At 41.5% G+C, this 26,932-nt stretch overlaps 1 protein-coding gene across 50 annotated transcripts in view; it reads right to left on the reverse strand.

The window, feature by feature from the left end:
* The window catches only part of TRDN (triadin), a 1,596,486-nt gene that overhangs the window by 902,009 nt on the left and 667,545 nt on the right, over positions 1 to 26,932 (reverse strand). For 48 of the 50 annotated variants that reach the window (XM_069607599.1, XM_069607592.1, XM_069607596.1 and 45 more), the window contains 2 exons: positions 25,622 to 25,660; positions 17,443 to 17,508 (listed from right to left, as the gene is read on the reverse strand). In XM_069607599.1, the coding sequence (XP_069463700.1) occupies positions 17,443 to 17,508; positions 25,622 to 25,660 (105 nt within the window). The remainder of the gene's footprint in view (positions 1 to 17,442; positions 17,509 to 25,621; positions 25,661 to 26,932) is intronic. The other 2 variants (XM_069607588.1, XM_069607568.1) reach the window with 1 other exon arrangement.

Here is a 26,932-nt window from a genome sequence, read left to right on the forward strand (position 1 = left end):
GGACTGTAAGGATATTTGGCGTGTTACAGCACAGAGTACAGCACTACTGCACAGGATCAATGTGTAGCATGTTTTATTTTTTATGCAGCACCACTGCATGGGTTTGGTGCATTGCTATGATGCAATTGTTTCAAGCTAATGTGTTGCCAGTGTAACATGGACATATAAGTAAGGGCAGGTTATTCAGTCAAAAACGATTTTTACATATAAAATGCAAATACATTTTTCACAGTTAAAAGCACACATCTTTACCTTCAAAATGCACACCATTTCTCACCTGAAATGCCTATGTTGCAAGAGACACATTCGGTAATAAAACAAACTAATCTCACTAACAAGACTAATAATTATAACTCATTAATAAAAGAATGTGTCTTCACTGCAAAAAGAGGCAGACTCTGAAAATCAGTTTTAAACACACATTCAAGTTTTTTTTTTCTTTGCCTTTCTGTGATCTGTCCACAGTAACTGCAGGAAGCAAAGACTTCGAATAAGCAGGAAATCAGCTTGTTACAGTTGCAACTGTACAAGAAGAACCATTGTTAAAAGTAGGAGGATAGAACATGATTGATTCTGATTGGAGCACGTCACATCAAGCATCATGTTAGAGGCTGTGACTAGTGCTTTGCTGCAGAATCTGGGGGAAGAAAGGGAGAGACATTTTGACACAGCTCGAAGAAGGACGGGGTTGACAGCTGGGGAGGCCTGATTCCTAAAGCAGATTCAACTTGGTTGCAGAGACTGGCTTTTCCAGTCAACAAGTCCCAGTTCGAGTGACGGCAGATGCTTGTCCTTGCTGGGTGAACCCCTCATGAAGGCGAACAGCCAAAGAAGTTACATGCTGAATAAGCCTAGTAATTATCTCGCTGAGGTGTGGGGGCTGAGTGTGTACGAGAATATTCAGTCAGTGTAGGAAAGGAGATTCCTGTGCTTTACTCACGTGTTTAATGTTGCAAATTGAGTTCTTGTCTCCGCCACTCTCTTTTCAGTGTATCACAGATAATGCTGTTAGTGTGCTATTTCATTTATTTCTGTAAAGAGTGAGATTGTGTTTAAATGCAACTTTTATAATACACAAAAATATCTGAAAGCAGACGGGTGGTGTGTTTTATATTTACCAATACAGTGCTGATGATGTGGGGAGATGTTTAGACAGTGCAATTGTCATTTTCAAGGTAGCTAAACATAAGATTTGGCTGCAGCCGTGTGCACAATGTAATTCAGTATGAGCAATTATAACTAACTGTGTGTGTTGTTGTAGTCTGCCGGAGGTCTATGAGTCGGCAGAAAGGGAGGCCCGGGACATAGTTCACTACCGTATATAAGATAGTGAAAATACCACATGATAGCTCGCTGCCGTAGATAAGACAGAGAGAAATTGCCCATGGTGGCACACTAAAAATGAAAATGTGGTGTTCCTGAAATGCAAGCCTGAGGTCTCTCTAGTGATTACACAAAAAATCTAAACAAAAATAAGGGGTTCTGGATATTGGGGCCACAAATAAAGCAAAGGAATTATGCTCACCAAAATACCACCAATCACGCATACCAACCACACATACCAACCACGCATGTCTGTGTGCTGAAATAATGCATGTCCACTGTATTATTGTTGTACATGGCCCAATCTGAATACAAGGAGTGATTGTTGCAAAATTATTTTTCGGCGGTAAGAAAATACCACCAGGCCCCAAATCTACACAAAATACACAACATATTTATGGTGCGTTGCAGGCCGGGAAGTGATCACAGAGCACCTACTGGGCGTGGCAAGTGTGTCTCACACTGCCATCGGTACATTAAAGGGGAACCCATTTCATAATAGCAGTGTGTTACTAAAAACGAATTTCAGAATGTCACAAAGGGAAACCACATTTTCAGACCTAGTGCAATATTTAGAGGCAAAGTTGTTTGCACATGGGACATGGTCGTCGAACAGTACCTTAGAATGGCATGACCGCATTCAGGGTGAGGTGCAGAAAGAAAAACTAGACAATATTTTTGCAGAAGGCAGCATCATTCAGGTCTGCCTTACAAGATTATTGAATGCAGCCGATAAAAGTGCAGAGAAAGACTGTTTAATACGGCTATGCGGCAAAATATGGTTTATTTTGAATAGGTCCCTGTGAATGCAGGAAAATGATACCCAGCTAATTAACAGGTTAAAGACTGAATTAGATGGGGCAAGTAAAAATCAGGAAATGTTAAGAGCAGAATTGGATGTATGCCAAAAAGACATGCAATTAAAATGCAGAGACTTTGATGCTCAGTTATCCAAAAGCAAGAAACAATTTGAGGATAGTGAGCAAGAATTGGTACACTTAAAAGCCTTAGTGGACCACATTAGACAGGATAAAGATGAGGTTCTTTCAGAAATGCAGATTTTACAAAAAGAACATTGTGAAAAAGAATGTGATCTCCAGAGTACAGAACAAGAAATGATTAAAATGACTCAAGAAAGAGACAAGAGAAATAAAGAGTTCAATGAATGCCAAATGCAAATGTGCGACATGCAGGAGGTGATTAATAAAATGAGTGATGAAAACAACTATTTGCAAAATGAAGCAAACAGACTCCTTAAAAAGTGTAAGGACTTAGAACAGCAAATGTGCATTCCCAGGTCCCAGGAGAGGCGGCAGGGTACCACATTCAATGGAGTGGAGGTGAATTCTAGTTCTGCCCAAAGAGCTAGTGCTCCAGTAACTGGGCCGGTGACTGAACTTGGTTGCAGCGCCCTTGGGGGATTGATACTCCCATTGGCGTCAGCCACCAATCTCATACACCTGAAAACAGGATTGAATCACAAAGTAGTGCAATTCCATGCATTGCAACAAGTAGCCCCATAAAAATAATGAAATCCATTAAAGCCCTGATCAAACCATTTAAAAAGGGAGGTGAATGCTGCATTGAGGATCACTTAGAAGTGGTGCATGACATTTTTAAAGCACTCCAGATACCTAAGGAACAGTACAGACAATATTTTCATTTAACTTTAGATGCCCCGACGGCCAGCATCATAAGGGGACTAAATGAACAGCAGAATATGACCTGGGTGGAGTTTGAAAAAGAAATTAGGCATCATTTTTCTCCTTTTCAGTCATTGCAGGAGGTAAAGAAAGTCGCTTACACAATCACTGCTGGACCTAATATATCCACTCGCCAATTTTTACAAGACTTAAAAAGAGCATTTTCTCGCTTTGATGTATCTTTTGACCCACATTCCAATGAGTTTAAAACTGCATACTTCTATGGGCTACAGAAAGAAATCATATCCCAATTGGTCCGTGAATTTGACCATGACAAGTCCCTTGAATGGATTGTACATCAAAGCACAAAACTATATGAGGTACTCTATTGTCATGGTAGAGAAAGTGATAAAATGAAAGATACTAGACCTAAATCTAAAGAACCCTCAGCCACAGTAATGGAAATCAGGTCAGCCAAATAACCAGAGACAAAATCAAGATCAAAGAAATGATGGTCCCTACCAGTCATTGGTAACACAGAGCAGATTTGATCCAAACACCATGATATATGGTAATCAGGATAGACCCCGATATGTGGATCGATTTACTGATAATGGAAATCAACCTAGGGGCCAGTACCCACAATCTGAGAGACAGGACATGAGGCAAAACATGAACTACAATCCACGTCAGTACAATGATTCCCCACCAGGGGACTATAATCAAAGGATGGGTGCACCCCGCTCCCCTCCACAAATGAATCAAGAGTTCAGAAACCATCCCAACAGACATCAATCACCTGAGAGCTATCAGAATAGATCCAATCAAGGGGAAAACAACCAATATCGACCTAGGCCACAGAAAGAGGATTCTAGAGAGATGGAAAGGTTCCAGTGCCTTGAGGCCCAAGTGAAAATGTTATCTGAGCAAATAGGAAAGCTCTATACAGCACAAAAACAACCATCTAAAGAGGGGGCTGATGGCCCTAGCAATGACCGGGGGGCTTCTGAGAAGTGACTAAGTACTTATGACACCTGCAGTGCCAAAAAGACAGATTGCCCTGATGTAATTTTGCATAATCACTCTGAGATGCCTAATGATTTAAAAGTGAAAGCACCAATAAATAAACATGTAACAGAAAATGCAAATACTTCTAAAAAAGAGGTACGGTTTAACCTAGAACTAAATCAAACATTGAAGATTTGTGCAAATAAAAAAGAAACACCTGGAATTCCAAAAGAACAAAGAGACAGATTTAAGAAAAATGACTCATGCATGAGGAATACCAGTGAACAGGGAGTAAGTGGGGATGTTATAGCTCCTTCCCTGAGCAAGCAAAACAATGACCAAACACAGGTAGAAAAAGGAAATACTCAAAAGGAGGGTACGGGTCAATCACCTGAAGAATTCTTTGAGCCACATATTTTTGAAGAGGCTGAAAGGGCTGGTATCACACTAAATGATCACAAATGCACATAATTAAACAATGACAAATTGCTGAATGATGTTGTTACACATGTTCAGTTGGAAGGTTGTAATGTGGTCTCTGATGTTACCCAGATGGATGGGCGAACAGTGGCCACATTCCAAAAAACCTCTGATCATGGAGAAATGAATAAAGTCTCTCGCGCAGAAATGGGTAAAAAGGAGGGAAAAATGTCTTTCCATTTACCAATGTGCTTAGCCAAAAGTGAAAAAGGCCTGAGAAAGGTGGGCCCTGAAATCAGTAAGAATTCACACTTCTTATGTGTATTAGAGGAAGTTGAGGACAGATATTATGCACCCATCACTGTAGAAGAAAAATGCCACACGATTGCTATGATTGACACTGGCGCGCAGGCCACAATTATGTCCAAGGAGCTGGTAAAGAGTATCAATGAAGGGAGACCCCCACAGAGTCAGATCACAGTGAAGGAAAATCAAGGTCCAGTGCATAACTTTAATGGGGAGGAGGTGCCCATCATAGGTGTAACTGAGGTTGACATAACAATAGGAAAGCACAGAATGAAACAAGAGGTATTGATCACATCTATTTGTGAAATTCCATTTCTGATGGGGACAGATTGCCTGAAAAGATTGTCTCCTCTCATAGATGGGGTGAATGGAGTGCTGTGGTCCTTAACCAAAAAAACATTGAGGCCTAAGAAACTAAAATCACAAAACAGCAACATAAATGAATGTCACACCGTTGCCAAAACAAATGATGCTGTGGAGGTATATCTCCAGAATAGTTGCATACCTAGTGTCACTGTTATATTAATGTGTCAAGACAAAACGCAGAGCAATAATGAAGGACTACCTGTACAAATCTACTTGGACCCAAGGACAAATTGGCAGACTGCCATAGATGAACACACATTACGTTTTCATTTAAGAGAGAAAACAATCAAACAGAATATTGCTTCTAAAACAGATTCAGAAAAACACATTACCACTCTTGCTGAAATACAAATGGAAGATGAGCAACCATGGGTTCATGTTGGTATAAATGACTGTTTTAAAACAATAAAAGCCACTTTAGCGCTTGAACAGGAGAAGAGCTTCATTAATGAGAAATTGTTGCAAAAAATAATGGAGAGGGAGGAAATCCCGAAATTTAGGATTAAAAACCAATATGTTTCTGGGTTAGACAGTCCAGACTTTGAAAACCGAATTGCAGGCAGATGCATGCTTAAAATTAGCATTGGGCAGAAAACAATTTACCATAATGTATGGATAGTGAGTGGAGCACAAAATGAATTTTACACGGGCAATGACATCATGCACAGAATGTGTATGGTGTTAGATTTCCTTAATCAAAAAATATGGTCACGCCTAGGTGGCCCGGCACCTGAATTTGAAGACAAAAGAAGGTCTTATCATTGTGCACAAATGGTTCCTTATGCAATCGAATTACAAATGAGGAAAGATACTATTATTCCTATAGTTTGCAATAATACTGAAGTGCAGAAATGGACAGCAGATGAAAGACTCTGATGCATTTGTGTGCCTGAATGAATCCATAAAACAGCAGAACCTGGATTATGAATACACTCCATTGGTAGATATTGGTGAAGGATCTGTAAAAATTATGGTAAATAATAAAGGTTGTCAGGATATTCATTTAGAGGAAAACTCCCCATTAGGAATGGCCATACAAAAATCACATTATACGGCAGATTTAAATAACATGGCGATTGGAAATATCCCTGAAAAGTATGTAGATGCCAAGGGTGAGTTGCCAGAACACCTGGACTCTCAGCCCAAAGGAATATTTAAAATTAATTCTGTGTATCCTTATGATTCCAATGAGACAGTGTGCTGCCATCAAGAGGATTGCATAATATTTCTTTTAAATGAAAATGAAACAGAAAATCCGCCCATTGAAGTGGAAGCTGATATGCCAAAATATTTAAAAGTGGCAGCTTTACAAAAAGACACAGCCACACAGTTAGAGGAAAGCGCCGAGATTCCCTTACCAGAAGATTTTCCAGAATTTTCCAAAATGGTAGAAGAGCAGATCTCCTTAGCAGATGCGTGTGACAGCAATGAGGATAGAAACAATCTGAGGGAGATATTTATGGAGTTTAAGGATGTATTTGCAAAAGATGCTTATGATTGTGGTTTAACTGATTTACATGTGGCCACACTACCAGAAGGGTTTAGCAGAAGTCCAGTGTTTGTACGCCAGTATAGACTACAGCTGGCATGTTTAGAATCATTGGCAGAGATTATTAAAAATGTGGAATCGCGGGGAATCATCAGGCCCATTCATAGCACATCCAATACACCTATTTTAGGTGTGTTAAAGCCAAATGGTCAATGGCGGCTATGTGCAGACTTGAGAGAGTTAAATAAAAGAGTACCAGTGTCCAGATGGCCATTGCCATTCATTGATCAGGGCTTAGCTCAGGTACATGGTTCAAAAGTGTTTACCACATTAGATCTCACCTCTGGATATTGGTGCGTGCCATTGGCAGAGGAGATACAGAATTTATTTTCCTTTACATTTGACAGGACTCAATACGCCTGGCTTAGAACGCCGTTCGGGTACATCAATAGTGGGAGTGAATTTGGCATATTTTTGAGAAAGGCCATGCCTGATGCAGCGGAAAGAGGAACCATAGTTTACGTGGATGATGTCTTGATAAAAAATGAAGGCCTGAAAAGCCATTTTGATGAAATAAGACATGTGCTTGGCCAATTGCAGAAAGCAGGCGCCAAAGTATCTTTGCAAAAAGCACAATGGTGCAAGAAAAAAGTGAACTTTCTAGGCCATGAAGTGACTGAACATGGGCTAAATCCACAAAAAAAAAAAAATAGAGGCCATACAAAGACTAAAGGACCCTAAAAATGTGAAAGAGGTAAAACGTTTATTAGGGATGACATGCTATAACAGAAAGTTCATTGAAAATTATGCTGAAATCACTCAACCATTGACTAAACTGCTTAAACTGAATACTCCCTGGAAATGGGAAAAAGAGCAGTCTGAGGCGGTGGCTAAACTGAAGGAATGTCTGGTAAAGGCACCATGTTTAGCATATCCCATAAAAGGTAGGGATTTCTTTATAGAAATAGGTTTTTCTGAACATTGTATGTCAGCAGTGTTATCACAAAAACATGATTTGAATCACAAAACAATTGCCTATGCAAGTAAGGCATTTTCCCAAGTTGAAATGAAATTTAATGCATGTGAAAAGGCCCTATTAACCACTGTGTGGGCGCTACAACATTTCCGCCCCATTGTTCAAGGAGAAAAGTTGATTATTGAAACAAATCATCAACCTTTGCAGTTTTTAGAGAGTAAAAGAATTAGGTCAGGTAATCTAGCGCAGTCCAGAATCACTTCATGGACGCTGGCATTACAAGGTTTTCCTGTAGAAGTGAGATATGGACAAAATAAAAAGAGCCCAATGCTCAAGGGTTAGCTGACTTACATGACTGCGCGGCTGAACAAATATCAAATGAAATGGAAGTGAAACCTAATTGGCAGGAATTTGAACAATCACCACACAAAGCTTTTGATGAAAAAACATGCAAGGATTTGCCAACTGTATATGTGGATGGTTGTGCTTTTCACATTGAAAATGACAGTAATAAACAATTAGTGTCAGGAATAGGAAATGTCTGGTTGAAATGTGAAGGAGTCCCCAGTATAGGGATGAGGATTGGAGCTAGGAGCAGTCAAGTGGCGAAATTGGCAGCCATTTATAAAGCAATTACTACTGCAGTTGATAGAAAGTTCAGTGAAATTGTCCTAGTGACTGATTCTGACTATGCACGGAATAGTTTTGTGGAATATTTACCTGGCTGGAAAGCAAGAGGCATGATTACATACTACAAAAAGCCACTTAAACATGGAAAAATGATACAAGCCATAGACAAATTGGTGTCAGAGAATGATCTAACAATATACTGGAGAAAAATTTGTGGGCATTTAAAAACACCAGGAGAGGATAAGGAGGGAAATGATAAGGCAGACCACCTGGCTAAAATTGGGGCTGTGATGGGAGAATTGCTACCTATTGATGGTTTACTGGGTGAAATACAGATTGATGCAGTAACACGTTCTAAAGCACCAAAGGAGGTAGATCAACCGGTGGTGCAATGGGGCCATGACACGCCAGACCAAGATTTGATTGAGACACAAAAGAATGATCGAATTTTGGGAATCTATTATAATCATTTGATAGATCCTGAACAAAACCCTTTAACAGAAAATGATTGTATGGGAAAAGAAGAGTTGAGGGTACTATTAAAGAATAAAAAACGAATTAGATTACAAGATGGACTCATGATTAGAGAGTCCATAACAGGACAGATACAGTGGGTGGTACCCCTTTCATTCAGAGGACTAATGCTACAACATGCACATGATGCAATAACTGCAGGCCACAGAGGTTCACAAAAACATTGGAAATACTGAAAGATTATGCTTACTGGCCACATATGTCCCAAGATGTGGAATTATATACTAGAGGATGTCTAGTATGCGCCCAATTTAAACCTGCTTCACCAATGCATAGAGCACCATTGATGAAAAGAGGCCTAACTCTCCCATGGTCAGATTTGCAAATAGACTATGTAGGCCCTTTAAAAAGGTCGAGCAGAGGACACTGTTACATTTTAATTGTGATATGTTTGATGTCGAAGTGGATTGAATGTATTCCTGCACCAGATTGTAGTGCGCAAACAGCAGCCATATTGCTGGTGAACCATGTGTTCTCAAGGTTTGGGTTGCCACAAAGAATTGAGTCAGACAGAGGAAGCCATTTCACAAGTACCCTAATGAGTAAGGTATGGCAAATACTGGGTGTGAAAAGGAAACTACATATCGCATATAGGGCAGCCTCTTCAGGTGGAGTTGAACGGAGCAATAGGTCTGTTGTGGATATTTTAAAGAAATTTGTGGCAGAAGCAGGTTGCAGCTGGGATTTACGTTTACCGTTGGTTTTGATGGCAATCAGATCAACTCCTGCCAAAGCAACAGGTGTTAGCCCCCATGAGGTCTTGACGGGTAGGAAAATGGTGTTACCACAACACCTACTGTACAGAACACATGAGCAGACACTTGTGAGTGCATCCACAGTTCATGAGTACACTGATGAACTGAGGAAGCATTTGCAACATGCATTTGCATTTGCTTTTGTGCAGAGAAATCTGGAAAGGGCTGCTGACAGTGCTAAAACATACTATGATAAAAGAACATCAGTGAGAGAATACAGTGTTGGTGTACAAGTTTCTTTTTGGAAAAAGTAAACAGAAAAATTCTAAATTTCTAGCAGCCTGGCAGGGGCCATTTCAAATTATAGATAAGATCTCTCCTGTAATGTATAAAATTTTGAAGAATGAAGGTGAAACAGCGATAGAGCAGTTTGTCCATGTAAATCAGATCAAGCCATGCCATCCCAGACACGAGATCAGGCGGCTTGAGCATGTAGAAACAGAAAGCCCTGGGGCTGCTGCCCACTGATGCACACAATACAACAGAAAGTCCATTGAACACAAAAAGATAAAATAATTGGGTACAGTCAGGAGGCAGTGACAGAGAAGTTAAAAAGTTGATTATTATAATGACACATAAACACTGTAATATATGTAAATAAATAAATAATATAAAAAGTAAAAAAATATATATAATGGAAGCTCATGGTCGGTGTGCAGAATGACAATGCATTGAATTTAAAATGTCGTTTCATGATTGCTTATTTTCTTTTTAACCTGTGTTAAATTTCAGAATAAAAAATGTTTTATTTTTGGCAAAAGGGTGGTTAGTATTGTGCTATATACTTAATCTGTTTCTTTTCTATTTTGGTTTAGAACATTAACTATTTATACCAGAGGTCACGGGAGACGATGGAGTCCTGGAGTCCCCGGGATGAAGACAAAAAGATGCCTGCCTCCAGGTGGAGGTGAAGACAAGATAACCAGAATGCCAAAAAAGATGACTCCTATGGATCCAAGATTGCCAAGATGAAAGAGTACTCGAATGAACCAAATGATGTGACATCACTGGTCTGGACATATCAGAGGCAGACAAGTGTCCTGGCATATGGAGTTCCACGTATTTATTATTTTAATTATTTATTTTAATCTGTTATGTTAATTATTTGTTTTAGTTAGTTGTTTTATTTTATTGTTTTCAATTGACTTATAAAATTGAAACTCTGGACTAATGACACTTCCATTGGGAAGGCAAATGTAGAACATTTTGTAAACTGATGAATTCAGATGAATATTGTGTTGATTGCAACTTTTTCATTTATACACATGAATATTCATTTTGTTGGCCTGCTACATTGTGAAAAGAAGAAAGGGGGCAAGTTAGATTTCTTCCGATTGTGGCTTGGACAAGGGCCAAATCCTCTGAAAAAGAGCAGTTTTTTTTTTGGAATTGGCTTGGATCATAGCCAAATAAAAAAATAAAAAGGAGGGTATGTAAGGATATTTGGCATGTTACAGCACATAGTACAGCACTACTGCACAGGATCAATGTGTAGCATGTTTTTTTTTATGCAGCACCACTGCATGGGTTTGGTGCATTGCTATGATGCAATTGTTTCAAGCTAATGTGTTGCCAGTGTAACATGGACATATAAGTAAGGGCAGGTTATTCAGTCAAAAACGATTTTTACATATAAAATGCAAATACATTTTTCACAGTTAAAAGCACACATCTGTACCTTCAAAATACACACCATTTCTCACCTGAAATGCCTATGTTGCAAGAGACACATTTGGTAATTAACAAACTAATCTCACTAACAAGACTAATAATTATAACTCATTAATAAAAGAATGTGTCTTCACTGCAAAAAGAGGCAGACTCTGAAAATCAGTTTTAAACACACATTCAAGTTTTTTTTTTTCTTTGCCTTTCTGTGCTCTGTCCACAGTAACTGCAGGAAGCAAAGACTTTGAATAAGCAGGAAATCAGCTTGTTACAGTGGCAACTGTACAAGAAGAACCATTGTTAAAAGTAGGAGGATAGAACATGATTGATTCTGTTTGGAGCACGTCACATCAAGCATCATGTTAGAGGCTGTGACTAGTGCTTTGCTGCAGAATCTGGAGGAAGAAAGGCAGAGACATCTTGACACAGCTCGAGGAAGGACGGGGTTGACAGCTGGGGATGCCTGATTCCTAAAGCAGATTCAACTTGGTTGCAGAGACTGGCTTTTCCAGTCAACAAGTCCCAGTTCGAGTGACGGCAGATGCTTGTCCTTGCTGGGTGAACCCCTCCAGAAGGCGAACAGCCAAAGAAGTTACATGCTGAATAAGCCTGGTAATTATCTCGCTGAGGTGTGGGGGCTGAGTGTGTACGAGAATATTCAGTCAGTGTAGGAAAGGAGATTCCTGTGCTTTACTCATGTGTTTAATGTTGCAAATTGAGTTCTTGTCTCCGCCACTCTCTTTTCAGTGTATCACAGATAATGCTGTTACTGTGCTATTTCATTTATTTCTGTAAAGAGTGAGATCGTGTTTAAATGCAACTTTTATAATACACAAAAATATCTGAAAGCAGACGTGTGGTGTGTTTTATATTTACCAATACAGTGCTGATGATGTGGGGAGATGTTTAGACAGTGCAATTGTCCTTTTCAAAGTAGCTAAACATAAGATTTGGCTGCAGCCGTGTGCACAACGTAATTCAGTATGAGCAATTATAACTAACTGTGTGTGTTGTAGTCTGCCGGAGGTCTATGAGTCGGCAGAAAGGGAGGCCCGGGACATAGTTCACTACCGTATATAAGATAGTGAAAATACCACATGATAGCTGTAGATAAGACAGAGAGAAATTTCCCATGGTGGCACACTAAAAATGAAAATGTGGTGTTCCTGAAATGCAAGCCTGAGGTCTCTCTAGTGATTACACGAAAAATCTAAACAAAAATAAGGGGTTCTGGATATTGGGGCCACAAATAAAACAAAGGAATTATGCTCACCAAAATACCACCAATCACGCATACCAACCACGCATACCAACCACGCATGTCTGTGTGCTGAAATAATGCATGTCCACTGTATTATTGTTGTACATGGCCCAATCTGAATACAAGGAGTGATTGTTGCTAAATTATTTTTCGGCGGTAAGAAAATACCGCCAGGCCCCAAATCTACACAAAATACCCAACATGTAAACGCTGACAGAGAAGGCCAGATGATGTCCACTTCGGTACCAGCAGTTCGAGGGACAGATCTTCGGTATAACCCCGGTGGTAGAAATGGCACAGGTACCGGCAAGGCACAAGACCAGTAGAAAAGGTAATGGGAAGGAAGTCCCTCCAAGAAGGAAGGAAATAATAGGGGAAGAGAACTGACCACCCCAGGACCGGACCCCTTCCCAACCAAGGAATGGTGCAGAACCAGAGGAACCCAGGCAGGGACCTACCTAACCCCAACGACCAAGAACCAGACTGGAACCCAAAAGGGCAAGGAACCAAGGCAGGGCAGGGCTCAAGGAACCAGGCAAGGCAAAAAGGAACACTGGGCTAAGCACGAGGAAGAAACAGGAACAGGACAAGAGCAGAACAGAGATTCAGGCAAAGCAGGGCTCCTGGAGCGTATACACGGAACAAACTGCGTTGAGACGCGTTGTTTCCGGGTCTACGGAAGCTATTTATGGCCTGGGACCAAAGCGAGGCTTGGAACGCAAGCCGCTGTCACTGCGCATGCGCGAAATGTCAGATACTGACATTACGCGCATGCGCAGGACATTCAAGATGGCCGCGCCCAGGGAGCCGGGAGCCCGGACCGTGGTACACCGTAGAGAAAGGCGCCAACGCGGATACAATCTCCAGGAGGGAGACCGCCGCAGCTGAGGACCCCGACCCCCAGAACAGCTGAGTGGCGCGCGCGGCGTGACAGATGACCACCAGCTCAAGGGCTAGACAAGAGTACCAGGACTGGGGACAAATGAGCATTGCCCCAATGAGGAAGGGCACAAGATAGAGCTGGTAGGTTATTGTTTCAGGACCCTAAAACAGAAAGGTGAACCACAATGGAAATAGGAAACTCAACACCTTTCGGGTCTACCTCATCTTTGCCGGATTCTGCTGAGCCTGCTCAAGAAGAATCTAGAGCTGAAAGAAGTGCCTAATACACCTTGATGATGCTCTCGATCCATTGGCTACAACTGGAAGGCCACTAAACCACCAGGGCATTAATCACTGTAGCAAAATTGTACAAGAGACTATGAGTAATAAAGGGGAGAGATCCAGAAGTATGCTATTTTAACTAGAGAGATTTTGTTGTGAAAATGGACTTTGAGTGACATCATGGAGAGATCCAGACAGAGAAAAATATCAGGGCTCCTGGTTAAGACTCCATTCTGCCCAGGAGGGCTAAATAGTGAAAGAGCAAATTAAAGGGTCAATCTTACCTATACATATACCTCAATAGTTAGTTGTATACAAAGTACAAGACGCACCTTACTGTGTTGGTACAAAGTGTATTTATTCAAAGGTAAATACCTAGTGGTCTAATAGCACAAATAAGTATAGAGTTTTCCATTCAAAAACATAAAACAAATACATGATGTTGTAAAACAAACAATTTGAGATAATTAAGACTCAAAATTCAATACCTCGGAGTTTAGACAATACAAAACCTACTGCTGTGTTATGTCACGACAGGGGTCAAAAAAGTTATTACATGAATAAAGCAAACATGAAAAATGTCAATAGAAGCAGCGTTAACAATTTTGCACTGCACTTAGGATTGAGAACTCGTGTACACAGTATAGACAGTATGGACAGAATAGGTCTTTCTGTTCGATTCTGAACAGTGAAAGCTGCTTGGCAATTTTGAAAATCTTCAATCACAAGCTTGTGATTTCTTTGTCTATTTCACTTGAAAGTTGTATTCAAGGCTTGTGGCAGATCTCACATTTGTATAACCCCTTAGTCTCCTTTTGAGGCCAAGTCTTCCCATATGACTTCCTCATTACTTCCCCACTACACAATGCACTACGGGAGGGAAGGGTAGTGGAGCTCGATATGCCTGCTCAGGATTCCTGCAACCATGACATGCTCCTGCTCCCGCCGGCGACAGGCCTCCTGCATCTAAGGTAGTAGGACCCTACATACCTCATGATGTAGTCAAGGGGCTCATGCACAAGCAGGGCATTGCCAATCGTGTGCCCCACCCTCCAATGCTTTTCAGAAAGTACCAGCAACAGGATCATGACACTGTCCACTGTTGCTGGTGTCACTGACATCGATTGGGCAGGCTGGATGTGTGATGGTATAAAGTCGGGCATGCCCAAATACCACTGTGGTGCTGAACCTCAGCAATCTGACATGCTAGGACGCTCTTTCTCCTCCTGCATTGTCATGAGTGTCCTAATTGGAGACTGAGGACTTATGTGCCTGATCCAGTCCTTTGTCATCAGTGCACATGGTCCCTTATAGCCATCATTGAAATTTGGTTTCTGCTCCTGCACAACACTCTTTTCATAGACATTGGGAAAAATAGTCACACACCCAGGGCCGTCTGGTTTGTGTAGGGGGAGGTTAGCTTGCCGCTCCCTATGGCTCCTCCTGGGCATGACTCGTCCCACTCTGCCACAGCAGGATCAGCAAGTTGCGTCTCCACCACCACCTCAACGTTCAGCTGTCTTTCCTATATGCCCCCAACCCAGACCGGAGACATCCTAAACTCCTACACAATGGTCCTTCATGTGGCCACCTGTCCTCCCACAAGAGGAAGATCCCAGCTGCTCCTCCAGTGCTTCTGTAGGGGAGTTCACATGAGGCCGTGCCCCCTACCTCATAGAGGCATCCACATGAGACCCGGCTTCCCCTGCCTCTGTACAACTTTTCAGTCCAGGGCCTCTTCTCTCACTCCTGCATTGTCACGGCCTGAGATCCTGCCCCAAAAAGAGCACAAGGATTCCCAACTTCTGCATCCATCCTGATGGAATCCATCGCTTCAGAGGAGGAGAAATACAGCTCTTTCTCTCCCACCTGTGAAGGGGCATCATGACGACGGCCAATAGCAACGCTGAGAACCACAGACAGGTGCACAACGCGAGATCCCAAAAGTGTGCAGACCCAAGAGAAGCAGATTTTGCTCAAATTTAAAGTTTACAACTGCCACCAGGATAGTAACTCTTATCGTTATGTGGTTATGGGAACAGTGGTCATATCCTAAATGCAACCCATGTCCTGCAATGATTTGGCTGACATTCCAGCTGTCAGAGAGCACCTGTGCCCACTTACCTTGCTCTGCTCTCCTAGAGAGAAGGTACTGCAGATTAGAATATTGGTCCAGCAGGCCAAAGGTGTACACCATTCTTTTGCCATGGAGAGTATGAAAGAGAGCTCTGGTTACTGGAAACCCTTTCTAAGCATTTGAGTTCTGCTCACTATGCCACAGGCAGTGCAGTTTAATCAAACCCGGTTGATCCTAATTCATTGATTTGCACTTGCAGTCTGTTCTAGCTGTCCCACTGTGCAGCAGCAAGATGCAGATGTGGAGTTTCCGTACCTCATGTGTCATACCACTTCTGGAGATCTTTGACAGGAAGATGCCAAATGTGGCACTGGTTCACAAAGGGGTTACTGGTATTAGCACATGAAAAACGTTATTGGCGTCCTCTCAGCCACTTAGAATATTTAGAATACAGTCAATAAGTACTGGTATTGACTCTATGGGCCTCATTACGACCCAGGCGGTAAGTTACCGCCTGGGCCGTGACTTTACCACCACGTTTACGCCATGGTGGTTGGCGGACTTACCGCCCCATTCCGACCTTGGCGGGGCGGTAAGTCCCCAATCCCCATTTACCCTTCCCCATTCCCATTTTTGCCCCATTTACGGTGGCGTAATTAACTCCATGGTCCCTTAGCGCCATGGATTTTAACACCTGCCATGGCGCTAAGGGACCTCGTACTCAGGCGGTAAGGGTCGGTGCTGTTTACGCTGCCGTAAACCCCTTACCGCCTGGGTCGTAATGAGGCCCTATGTCTGACATTTCGACTTCCAAATCAACCAGGGAATCAACACAAAGCATGTGCGTGGATTACAAAAACAGCAATGCAATTTGTTGCGCAAGATCCCTTTCGATTTGACACTCCAACCTAATGTAACTCAAACATGAAAAAGGCTTTCACTTTTTTAAAGAAAAACTGTTCACTCTAGCATTGAACCTAGCGCAAGCTCCTTCTGAAACTATTCCAGCTCAACCAAGTTTACAATTAAAATGCTTACCTTATGAAGGCAACTTAGTTTTTTAAATATTACAAAATAAAATTGCATTTAATTTAGTAACGTTTAAACTAATATGTTTTACTTCACCAACACAACCCCAAAACCCCTAACTTAGTTCTGGAGGGAAACCATTCTGTTTTCAAAGAATTTACCAGTAGTGACTTTGACTTTCTCAAGGTTTAGGGCCTGATCACGACTTGGGTGGTAATGTAATTCCCCATTCCCCATTGAGCCCATTCGGGAATGCTCAATGGGGAAAATTCGCGCTCTTACCGCCGGCGGATTTCCTGCCGGCGGTAATAGCGCACATTTTCGGCAGATTTCCCCCCAGCTCAGAGCTGCCGGATTTAAGGGTTACCGCCAAAGTCGTGATCGGGCCCTTACTCTGGTCTTTGCAGGAGTATGTCATGACTAGGCCCGAGCTACTACTTAAAACAACATATTTGTGAATTAACTCCTATAGCTGCAGCAATTTAGAGTAAAGTGTTTGCTAATTCAGGGGATCATTCACCTGTGATTTGCCTGTTCACAAATAATTCAGTATCAAAGATACGATAGCCCTTAATACCCGGAAGTTTCTAAGCACGGACCTGGGGATCAAACCTGTGGTGTTCCGTGAAATCTAGCTTCCAAGGCGAGCACGTTCCCCCTGAGCTATCCCCCTGATAACACTGAGGAGTCTAACAGACTGTATACTGCAACACCATCTGAGTCTATAACGCAAAGAGGAGCATTTTTATCATCTGATCATAATGGTTTGAATTACAATAAATTATCTGGTTACCTGCTTTCTTCACTTCCGGTGCAGCTTTTTTGGTCTCTGGGACTTTCTTCGTTTCCTGGGATATTTCTTTAAAATAAACAATCATATTTAATGGAGATTTGAAAGGCAGAATACATCTCAATGTCCAATGGATTCAGACGCTAACATGCATTGTGTATACTTAAAAATAACTTAAAAATAACCTGCAAATTGCATCACAATATATATCGAATTATCAAAAATAGCTAAGTAAGAGCAGAGGTTCGATGAGACTGAAAGAATAAAATATATTTCAGCATTTAGGATGTATGCTAGCAACACCAGTGCATGAGTTTTGAAATGTCTACACAATTAAATCAACAATTAATTCTTATTGGTGGCATACTGAGGAAATCACGAAGGTGGAATAACGAGTCTACCCCAATTATAGGTAACGAGGTAATAGCGTCACACCTTGTGCTGTTAATGCACCAAATGGTGCAGGCTGGCATGACAGCGAGTGGTGCTGTGTCCCCCAAATGTGAAGGAATAATCACACATGCTGTACACTGTAAAATCCCATATTGTATTGGCATTATTACATTTATGCAAAATGCCACAAGTCGTAATAGTTTGCTGAAATAGACATCCTTGTTGAAATGTGATATACATAAAAATGTTGCAGTAGCAATGTTAACATTACTATGCACTCTATGGCATGCATTTGGAAACGTATGATTATACTTTTCATTCACTACAATTATTCCTGACCTAATGTTTGAAATTTTGTTTGCAGAGCTGCAAAGCGTGGAACATATCGGTTGACACTAGGGGTCAACTGGCCGATGGGTTGGCCAGGGTCGGCTGAAGATGTGTGAGGGCTGGTGGAGGCCAATTTCAACATGATGTTTGGGGGTCGCCCTTGCCCTACAGCTAGAAAAACAGTTTGAGTCACCCATGGGCTACTTCAAATATAATGAAGTCAAAAGAATGCAGCAAGGTGGTTAATGGCTGCATATTATCAAGGGACAGTAAGGGGGATGTATGAAAAGCTAATGCTCACTCTTTGACAGTAGTCATGTAGCAAATGTAGACGATACAGGAGTAAAAAGGCAACCAGTTCATAAGACCCTTGCAGTGTCATAAGTCTGCCAACAAGGGACAATTGCTGGGGGTTCCCCAGAGGCCTACGGTCCATTTCAACTGAAAAGGCGGAATGGCACTGAGCGGTGGATGGTAGATGTTATGAAAGGCCTGTGCATTTGAAATTGACATGGGACTGGAGAGCATAAATCACAAATAAGACATGACTCACACTTTCTAATCTCAACAGGTCGCTCAAAGACAGGAGCATATCGAGAAAGGGGGACTTTTCTGGGATACCTCGTTACCTCTGATAGTGTTTTAGGGCTGTGGCAGAGTCGGCCACATGCCGGGCTTGCCTGACAGATGCCTGACTGACATGTGAGTGCCGCTTCCACCATCATAACCCCATTTCAGGTGTACGGGACTCTAGGGAAATGTAATAATTCCAGGCAGGATAGTGCCTCTGAAAATCTGGTTGGACTGGTTCCCAGTCTGTGAAATACCAGGGATAGCCAGCATATGAACTCCACTTACCAGCCATACCACACACCGCCCTGTCCGAAGAATGTTCAATCAGTCATATACACCATTCCAACCCTCCATAACTCTGCCAATTTTCTGATAAGATATGTAAGTGGGCTCATTGGAATGCAGCAGAGCCCTGTGCTTAATCTTAGGGTTACAATAATGCATTCTAAAAGGCCTGCTCAGTGGGTTAATGTGATCGCTGCAGAAGGGTGTGTTTTTGTGTGTGTGTATGCAAAAACAAACCACAATCGGTTAGCATGTCTGCTTAAGCAAACTGCATGTAGGTTGACAGTCACATGTTCCAATGTCAATAATACAGCTCAGAGAGATAATGCATCATCTGCAGAGAGCTGTGCGCGCGACTCAACTTCCCAGCCATTCTGGGGTAGCACAACCTTTCATGCTTCTAACATGAGTGGCATAGTTCTGTAAACTTTCAGTGCCAGTTTGTGAAATGGTAAGAGATCATTAATTTCATTCCATGCAATAGGTAAATGGTCAGTAAATGGGCAATACAAATTATTTGAGAGAAGCTACTGTCATAAATATATTTCTTTCTAACTACCCCCTTTCACATGGACCGGAAAAATTGGACTAATTTAGTTAAATTGGCAAAATGTTGCAAACTGGAAAGAAATGTAGAGGAATCAGAAGGGAAGAACATGTCCGCCGGGTGGGGCAACAGGGTGTTAGGTGCCAACAACAGATGAAGTGCTGTCCTGCTCTAGATCACCACAAAGAATGATGCCCAGAAGATGCAATGGGCTCCCTCCTCCTCTCTACACGGCTCTAGCCCTTACTGCCCCTAAGGTCATTGCATATTATCGACTGGAGTAGTCATGCTGGCAGCTCATGCACAGGTTTATCATGGGCTGTTTCCTCACACCAGCTATCGAATTACCTAAACATATTCACTGTAACAAGCTCAGCCCCGGAACCTCCTTCCACATCCGAGTGGCCACCTGCAGTATTCCATCAGGCAGATGCTGAATGAGCGACAATAGAGGTCGGAATGTGGCATTTGCCCTCCCTCACTCAGAAGGAAATATGGGGAGCAGAGAGGTGGAAACATTCATTTTCAGCTCTCCAGACATTTGCTTGCCTGTGAAACAGTGGAGAGCGAGCAGCTGGCAGTTCACAGCAACTTGCGGGTCCATTTCTGGGGGATCATTTGTATAGTTGTAGGTAGTCAATTAAAATTCTCCAGGGTGCCACTGACGATTACTACAATCATTTTTTAAAATAAACATGCTTGATATCACTTCAACAATATAAGGAGATATGCTACGACTACAAGAGACAATAACGAAAGGGGATTTTGTTTTTCTTCCTCTGGGGATGAGTAGGTATATCACTAAATCACAGTGTCTGTCTCTATAGAAACAGCCTTTTAAATATGAATTCCAAAAATACTATTATTAAACCATGCACTGTAAAAGCAGAGACAGAAGCTGTATGAGCCACAATAACAGAATCCGTGCATGGATTTACTCGCAACAGGCACAATTGTGATCTAACAAAGAGTAGCAAGATCTAGGTGTGTTTTTGCTAGTGTTTTTATAATATAACAACCAACACTAATTACGTTTTAATTTTTTGTTTCTGTCTTTACACATTTTCTCGCTTGGGTTGTCTCTCTCGTTTGTTTTTTTTTTGGCTAATATATTGAAATTCTGTCTTAATTACAGCAATTTGATTATTTATATTTTCAAAAGTATCTCTGATCTTCGGCCCTGAAGAAGCTCATTGTTTGACCGAAAGAGGTGTTGGCCAAATCATTTCACAATAACAAATATAGCTTTCGTAATAGTATAATACATATTTCAATAATATCCAATCTACGGGACAAACTGATTGACTCCAGCGTGGCAAAGTCACAAATTATCCTTTTTTTTCAATTTTCGACTCTGAGACACCAGCAATATAGGTGTTTTCATCGGTGATAGCCAGCAGCAGAAAAGTCACCTAAAGTACAAGCCAGCACCAGGTTAAATGCTTTAGTATGTACTCCCTTTTATACTGCTAAGTGGGTACACTTTTGGTATTAAATCTTCTCATGTACACAAATACAATAATACAAAAGTGTGCATATGTGTTACAGGGTCACTATCACAAAGAGATCTGGCACTGTATGGGATACAACAATGCAGCATGCTTCTACTTTACTATTGGAACTATTTGTCAAATAATGTTTTCAAAATACATATATATTCCAAATTAAGATAAACAATCAGTTATGAAAAATTTCACTTTGTGCAGATGATGGGCCTCATTACACGGACGGCGGTAAGGGTTTACCGGTATCGGTAAGGGCAGCGGTACCGGTAAACCCTTACCGCCTTACTACGAGGTCCCTTTGTGGGTAGGTACTTTAACGCCTGCTGTTTAGCAGGCGTTAAAAACCAACCCGCAAAGGGACCAGGGTGCTAATTACGGTACCGCAATTTGCGGCACCGTAATTAGCGCCTTCCCCATTCCCATAGAGCCCTATGGGGCAAAAATGGAAATGGGGAAGGGCAATGGGGGAAGGGGGAATTACTACCCCGCCAACCTTGGAATAGGGCGGTAATTCCCCTTTCCACCAGGGCGGTGCCGGTATTTTACCGGCATGGACCAAGTGCTAATAGCACCTTGGTCCTCCTCCTACCATGTAATGAGGCACGATGTGTCTATCTGCTCTATATGTTCAAATGTTATAATGAATAACACAGAAGTTGAAAAGAATTCAGCAAACATGCAGGATATAAATAAAACATATGGAAAACAGCAATGATGAATGTTAGTTGTACTGAATTGGTCTCTCTATATTATCTTGAGCATGCAATGTTTCTCAGAATCGAGATAGTCAGTGAGATAAATAAAAAATTTCATCATAACCAAAAATGCTACCCCAGACAACCCACGAATTTTCAAATAAGTGAAACAATCTCCACCTAACAATAGTACTTAGATGCTACAAATACGGAAATTGTCATAATCTCATGGTTACTTTATCTTTTATGAGTCCTTCGATCATACAATGTCGAATAAATTCTTCAAAGAATTAGAAGCTAAAATGAGTACTTTATTTTGGGCACATAAAACATTAATAAATACACTGTATGATTAAATATAGTATATTTAATTCTACCACTTGATAGATGAGGCAAGGCACTATCTACATACTATTTTTATTATTGGGCAGAAGTGAGTGCCAGATATTAAAACTAATCCACATATTTGATGGAGTTGGTATTTAAAGGAATACTAGTTGAAAAAATTGAGCCAACACAGACTCCAGCTAAAATATCAAAATGAGAGGAACAATATGCAGAGTTCTGCAGACTCCTGCTATACCAGTGTATAGTCCCACACAACAAAGGTCTACCTTCCACATTCCAGAAAAGATACAGCGAGATTGAGAAAATAATGGCACTAAGTGCATTGGTGGCCTGCATGAAGTGACGATTATGAAGGCCTTTGGGGACATGAGAAAATACATAATTAATCATATACAGCTTATTATAATGTCTTCAACGTTCACTTATCTGGAAAAGGGTCAGAATGGCAAAAGGGTCTCTATACATAACCACAATTTGGAGAAAGTATTGGTATGAGTAACTAATTTCGCCTTTATCTCTATGAGATATATAGCAAGTCAGTTGAGTTTAATTTAACTTAAGATCTGAGAAGTGGGTGATTGGGTTAGAAACAGAAATTATTAAATTGAGCAAATCTTGACATAATATGTGGAATTTATGATTCCCTCTAACCTTCAGATACAACAGGTTAAGGCAATACCTCATCTATATTAACCTAAAGAAACATCAACAAAGGAACTAAGATTTCATCAGCTGTCTGTCCACGTAGTCTTCAGGACACTGTAATATACACTTGATCGCCACTTGCTCGATAATCAAAGAATTATTGAAGGATATTTTCGCAATTGTCGGCACAACCATTAAATCATATCTATTTAAGAATTATTATTTGTTTGCAAAGGAAGTAGTATCAATGCATATGATTATCAAAATGTATGTGTATATTACTAGCTGTGGGTAGAATGATCCCCATCAAACCATGGCTAGACATTTGACAACCACCTGTGAGGAATGTGATTCTAGAGGTGTTGGAGAAGCGCTATAAGGAAACTATACCCATTGAAGTGATTATTAACTTCTTCTAAACCAATCAGAATCCTCAGAGTGCATTCAATATTGTTGTTCTTGACCTCATCGAAAACATTCTGACTTCAGCAGGTGCCTAACAGCCGACAATTCAAACATTCTTTCGTTTTAACCTAGGCCTTACCATATGATAAAGCCCCTTTGCTTGGTCAAAACCCTCTGCATTGTCCACAAGGCCTTCTGGGGCCTGGGGCCTCAATACCTTCAACTCTCTATCCCTAAATATCTTCCTTCTCGAGCTCTGAGCTCATCCGCCTCCAACTCCCTCATGGTCAGTCGCTTCTATAAGCTACGAGTTGGTGTAGATCTCTCTCCTCAGCTGGGGCTTCCCTCTGGAACAACCTCCCTGCATCTCTGAAACTTGAGGAGAACCATCTCCGGTTCCGGAAGCACCTTAAAACCTTCCTCTTTGCTTCTGATTTCTCTCCCCCTCTCCCCTGCTGAATTCCTGGCTTAAACTGAAACTGCACTGATTACCTGGCGACCCTTCTGATCTTGGGCCCAGGCCCCACCAGCTGCACACCTGCACTGCCTCCCTGGCAACCCCCGCACCTGGGGACTGTGTTACTACAGTCCCCTACCAGCAGTTATGACTGCACTTACCTTGCACTTGCCACCAGCTGGCCGTATTTTTTATATTTATCTTATTTATTCTATTATCTCACGTACTGCACTTCCCCTCCTCTTCCCCCCGCACTTTTCCCTTTCCCCCTTCCAATGCACTTGCGCGATCTGAAGGACACCTGGCCTAGTAAGATCGTTGTCTGTCTTCCCTCTGCTCCCCCTCCCTTGCCTCGTCGCGCCTCGAAACACATGTGTATAGGTGCTTTATAAATGCCATATCACATAATATCATATCATATATCATATCGTATCATGTCTATAAGGGTTGATTTTAACAACGGAACGCTTGGAGGATCACGTAAACAATTGGTCATTATAGGGAGGATAGCTCAGCGGCAGCGTGCGCGTCTTGGAAGCAAGACGACACGAAGCAACAACAGGTTCGATCCCCGGGTCCGCGCTTAGAAACCTCTGGGTGTTTAAGCACGTTATAAATAGGTAACTAAGACAAAAAAAAATACGCAACTAAGAAAAACAAACAATTCCTGTAACAGTGCCTCGATGCCTGCGGGCTGTGTGAGCGCTTTATAAATGTAAAAATAATAAGGGCCGTAACCCTTGTTGCAGGTCCAGCTCTTTCTCTCCCAAAATTCTGCTCCATTGCTGCTCACTGTCTACTTCAGCCAACATTCCCCCTAGTTAATGCTCATTACAAATTTCTAAGAAACTTGGCCAAAATATCCCTTTTCTTTGTAACCTGTTTTTGTGATCTATTCTATTTAATATTGGCTTCTCATTTTGCCAAGTAAGGCTAGATTGTTGCCTTACAGAATTGGGAGTGATTGGGGTGGATGGGCTGTAACAGGGTTTATCATCCCTTGCCGTTCCTGGCCACACTCGACTTTGTCTCGGGTCCCTGCCTTAGATGTGGGCCAATAACACCGTTAAACGCTACCTTCCACTTGGCGACGTTGTGCAATTCTGAAACGCCACACTATTTCTGAAGATAAAAAAAAAAGCAAAGGCTTTGATGCTTGCGATGTTCTCTCCAAAGGAAACACGTTTCACTTAAATTGCAAGGGGAAGGTGCAAAACATACATGTTTCTCTTTCAACAACTGAGACATATATATAGTAGAATGTTCTACTTAGTTTGCTGTTAGAAACATCAAGTGATTTTTGCACTGATTTTTTTCAGCAAACTAAGAGAAAACAGTTTTTCTAATTTTGTATCTCTCATTTTCAACAGAGTGGTAACTGAAAATGATCAATTCCTTAATTGTGCTAAGTAAAAAATGATTAATTTTGCAAAGTAAATACATTACCTGATTGCAAATGTCAAACAACACTAAGGAAAATCTTTCAAAATATGTGTGTTCTAAGTAGTAGTTGAGGAATGGTTGAGGTGACCATCAGCAGCAAATCAAGCTGCTGACAGGAAGTCAGGGAAGGTTACCTCATGTGCTCTGCCTGCCTGTAAGCAATAGATTGACGCCTCAGCAGAGCTCCTGTTCATGCTGCTTTGCTATATTCCTTTCAGGTAAACTGCAGGAGCGGAACACGAGCAGAACTTCCCACGCAAACGTGTACACACTGTCTATGTCACTGTCAGCAAGCTCACATTTATTTTAAGCAGAATGACAGGACTGTACATAAATAAGCAAACTAAAGAAGGAACTGTGCAAGAATTTAAATCATTAACTTCACGGTATCATAAACACTTTTAATATATGCAATATGTAGGGTGCACTGCGGCAACAATCAAAGCTAATTGAAAGGTAACTACAGAAAACCGTTAACAAAAATGCTTATTTCGGGCATTCATTTGCAGTATGAACATGCACTAGCTGTCTTAAAAGATGAACCGGAAACACTTACTTTTTACTTCTTTTTCCTTAGCAGCGCCGGTTTTTGATTCTGGAGAAAAAATAATGCGACACCTTTCTTGGATTGTTTGTTACTCATTTGTCAAGTGAAAACTCATCTTAATTTCTGTACATTCAAACCAAGTCCAGCTTTATGAAAACTAGGGTTCAAAAAATATGTTAACAGGAAACCAGAGAACCTGCTACATGTATGAGTTAAAATTCAACACAGTAAAACAACTTAATTTCGCATAGGGACATTTTAGTTTGACCATCGATATTTTGGGGGAAACGGAAGATGCATTTTGCAAATAATATCACTTTGTGTGAGCTTGATAGGAATCATCAGCTGAGATGGCTTACACAAATATGAACACATTAGACAATGTGACAGCGATAACTTTGTGTAGCACTTGAGACGGAAGTGTTGCCATTTTATACTGCTCTAAAGAGAAGTTACAAATGAATTGTATTTGTTTTATAAACGGGTCAAAGGATGAGTTGTCCCCACCTTCATATTCCAGCATGCCAGTTGCAAATTACCAAGTGCTGCCAGCCTATGCCAGTTATAGCCTTAAAAGCCAGAAATACTGATTGTATGCTAGATTCTGCAAGCGTTCCCAGGAGCTGCCAATATGCATCCCATCAAACAAATGTATGTGGGAACTGCCATCTTATGACCGTTTTAGTATCACATGATAGATATGGTCATACAATGTAAAATGAAGCCTGATGAACCTAGATGTTGCCATCACATTCCTCTGCAGAATAACGTCTAGATACTCTTGACCGGGGCACAAAATGCCACTTTCTCGATAAACCCTGGCACTGTTGCACCACTATGGCTGTGACTGGCGAAGTAAAACAAAAAAAAAAGAAACGGCCTTAGTAATGTTATCTGATGCCTGTTAATGCCTCCACTTATGGTCATTGTTTGTGAGATACAACCTCAAATGTCCAAGTGATGCCCTCATATGCCATGTGCCGCTTCAACTTTCATAGTCACCATGTGTAAGGCAATCCCATTATATGCTAAAGGCAACCTTACACTCCCCAATAATGCCATCAAATGTCAGTTAATGACATGTATTCCTAGTATAGTTAACACTGTCTAAGGTAAAGCCTTACATGTGCAAGGATGGCCATCATATGGGCGAAGTCCTGGTAAGTCCGGGTGCTGCTGTCTGCAGTGGTACCTGTGAGTGCTGGCCTTCCATACTCCCCCCAGGACTCACTGTCTGAGCGCTCTGCCCGTGTCATCTGCTACAGGCCTGCTTATGAAGGCTTGTGAACAACTGTCAGTCGCTGCCTCCCAATGGGGTGC

The sequence above is a fragment of the Ambystoma mexicanum genome, chromosome 4q (assembly GCF_040938575.1).
Source record: "Ambystoma mexicanum isolate Mex_15411 chromosome 4q, UKY_AmexF1_1, whole genome shotgun sequence".
Lineage (NCBI taxonomy): Eukaryota > Metazoa > Chordata > Amphibia > Caudata > Ambystomatidae > Ambystoma > Ambystoma mexicanum.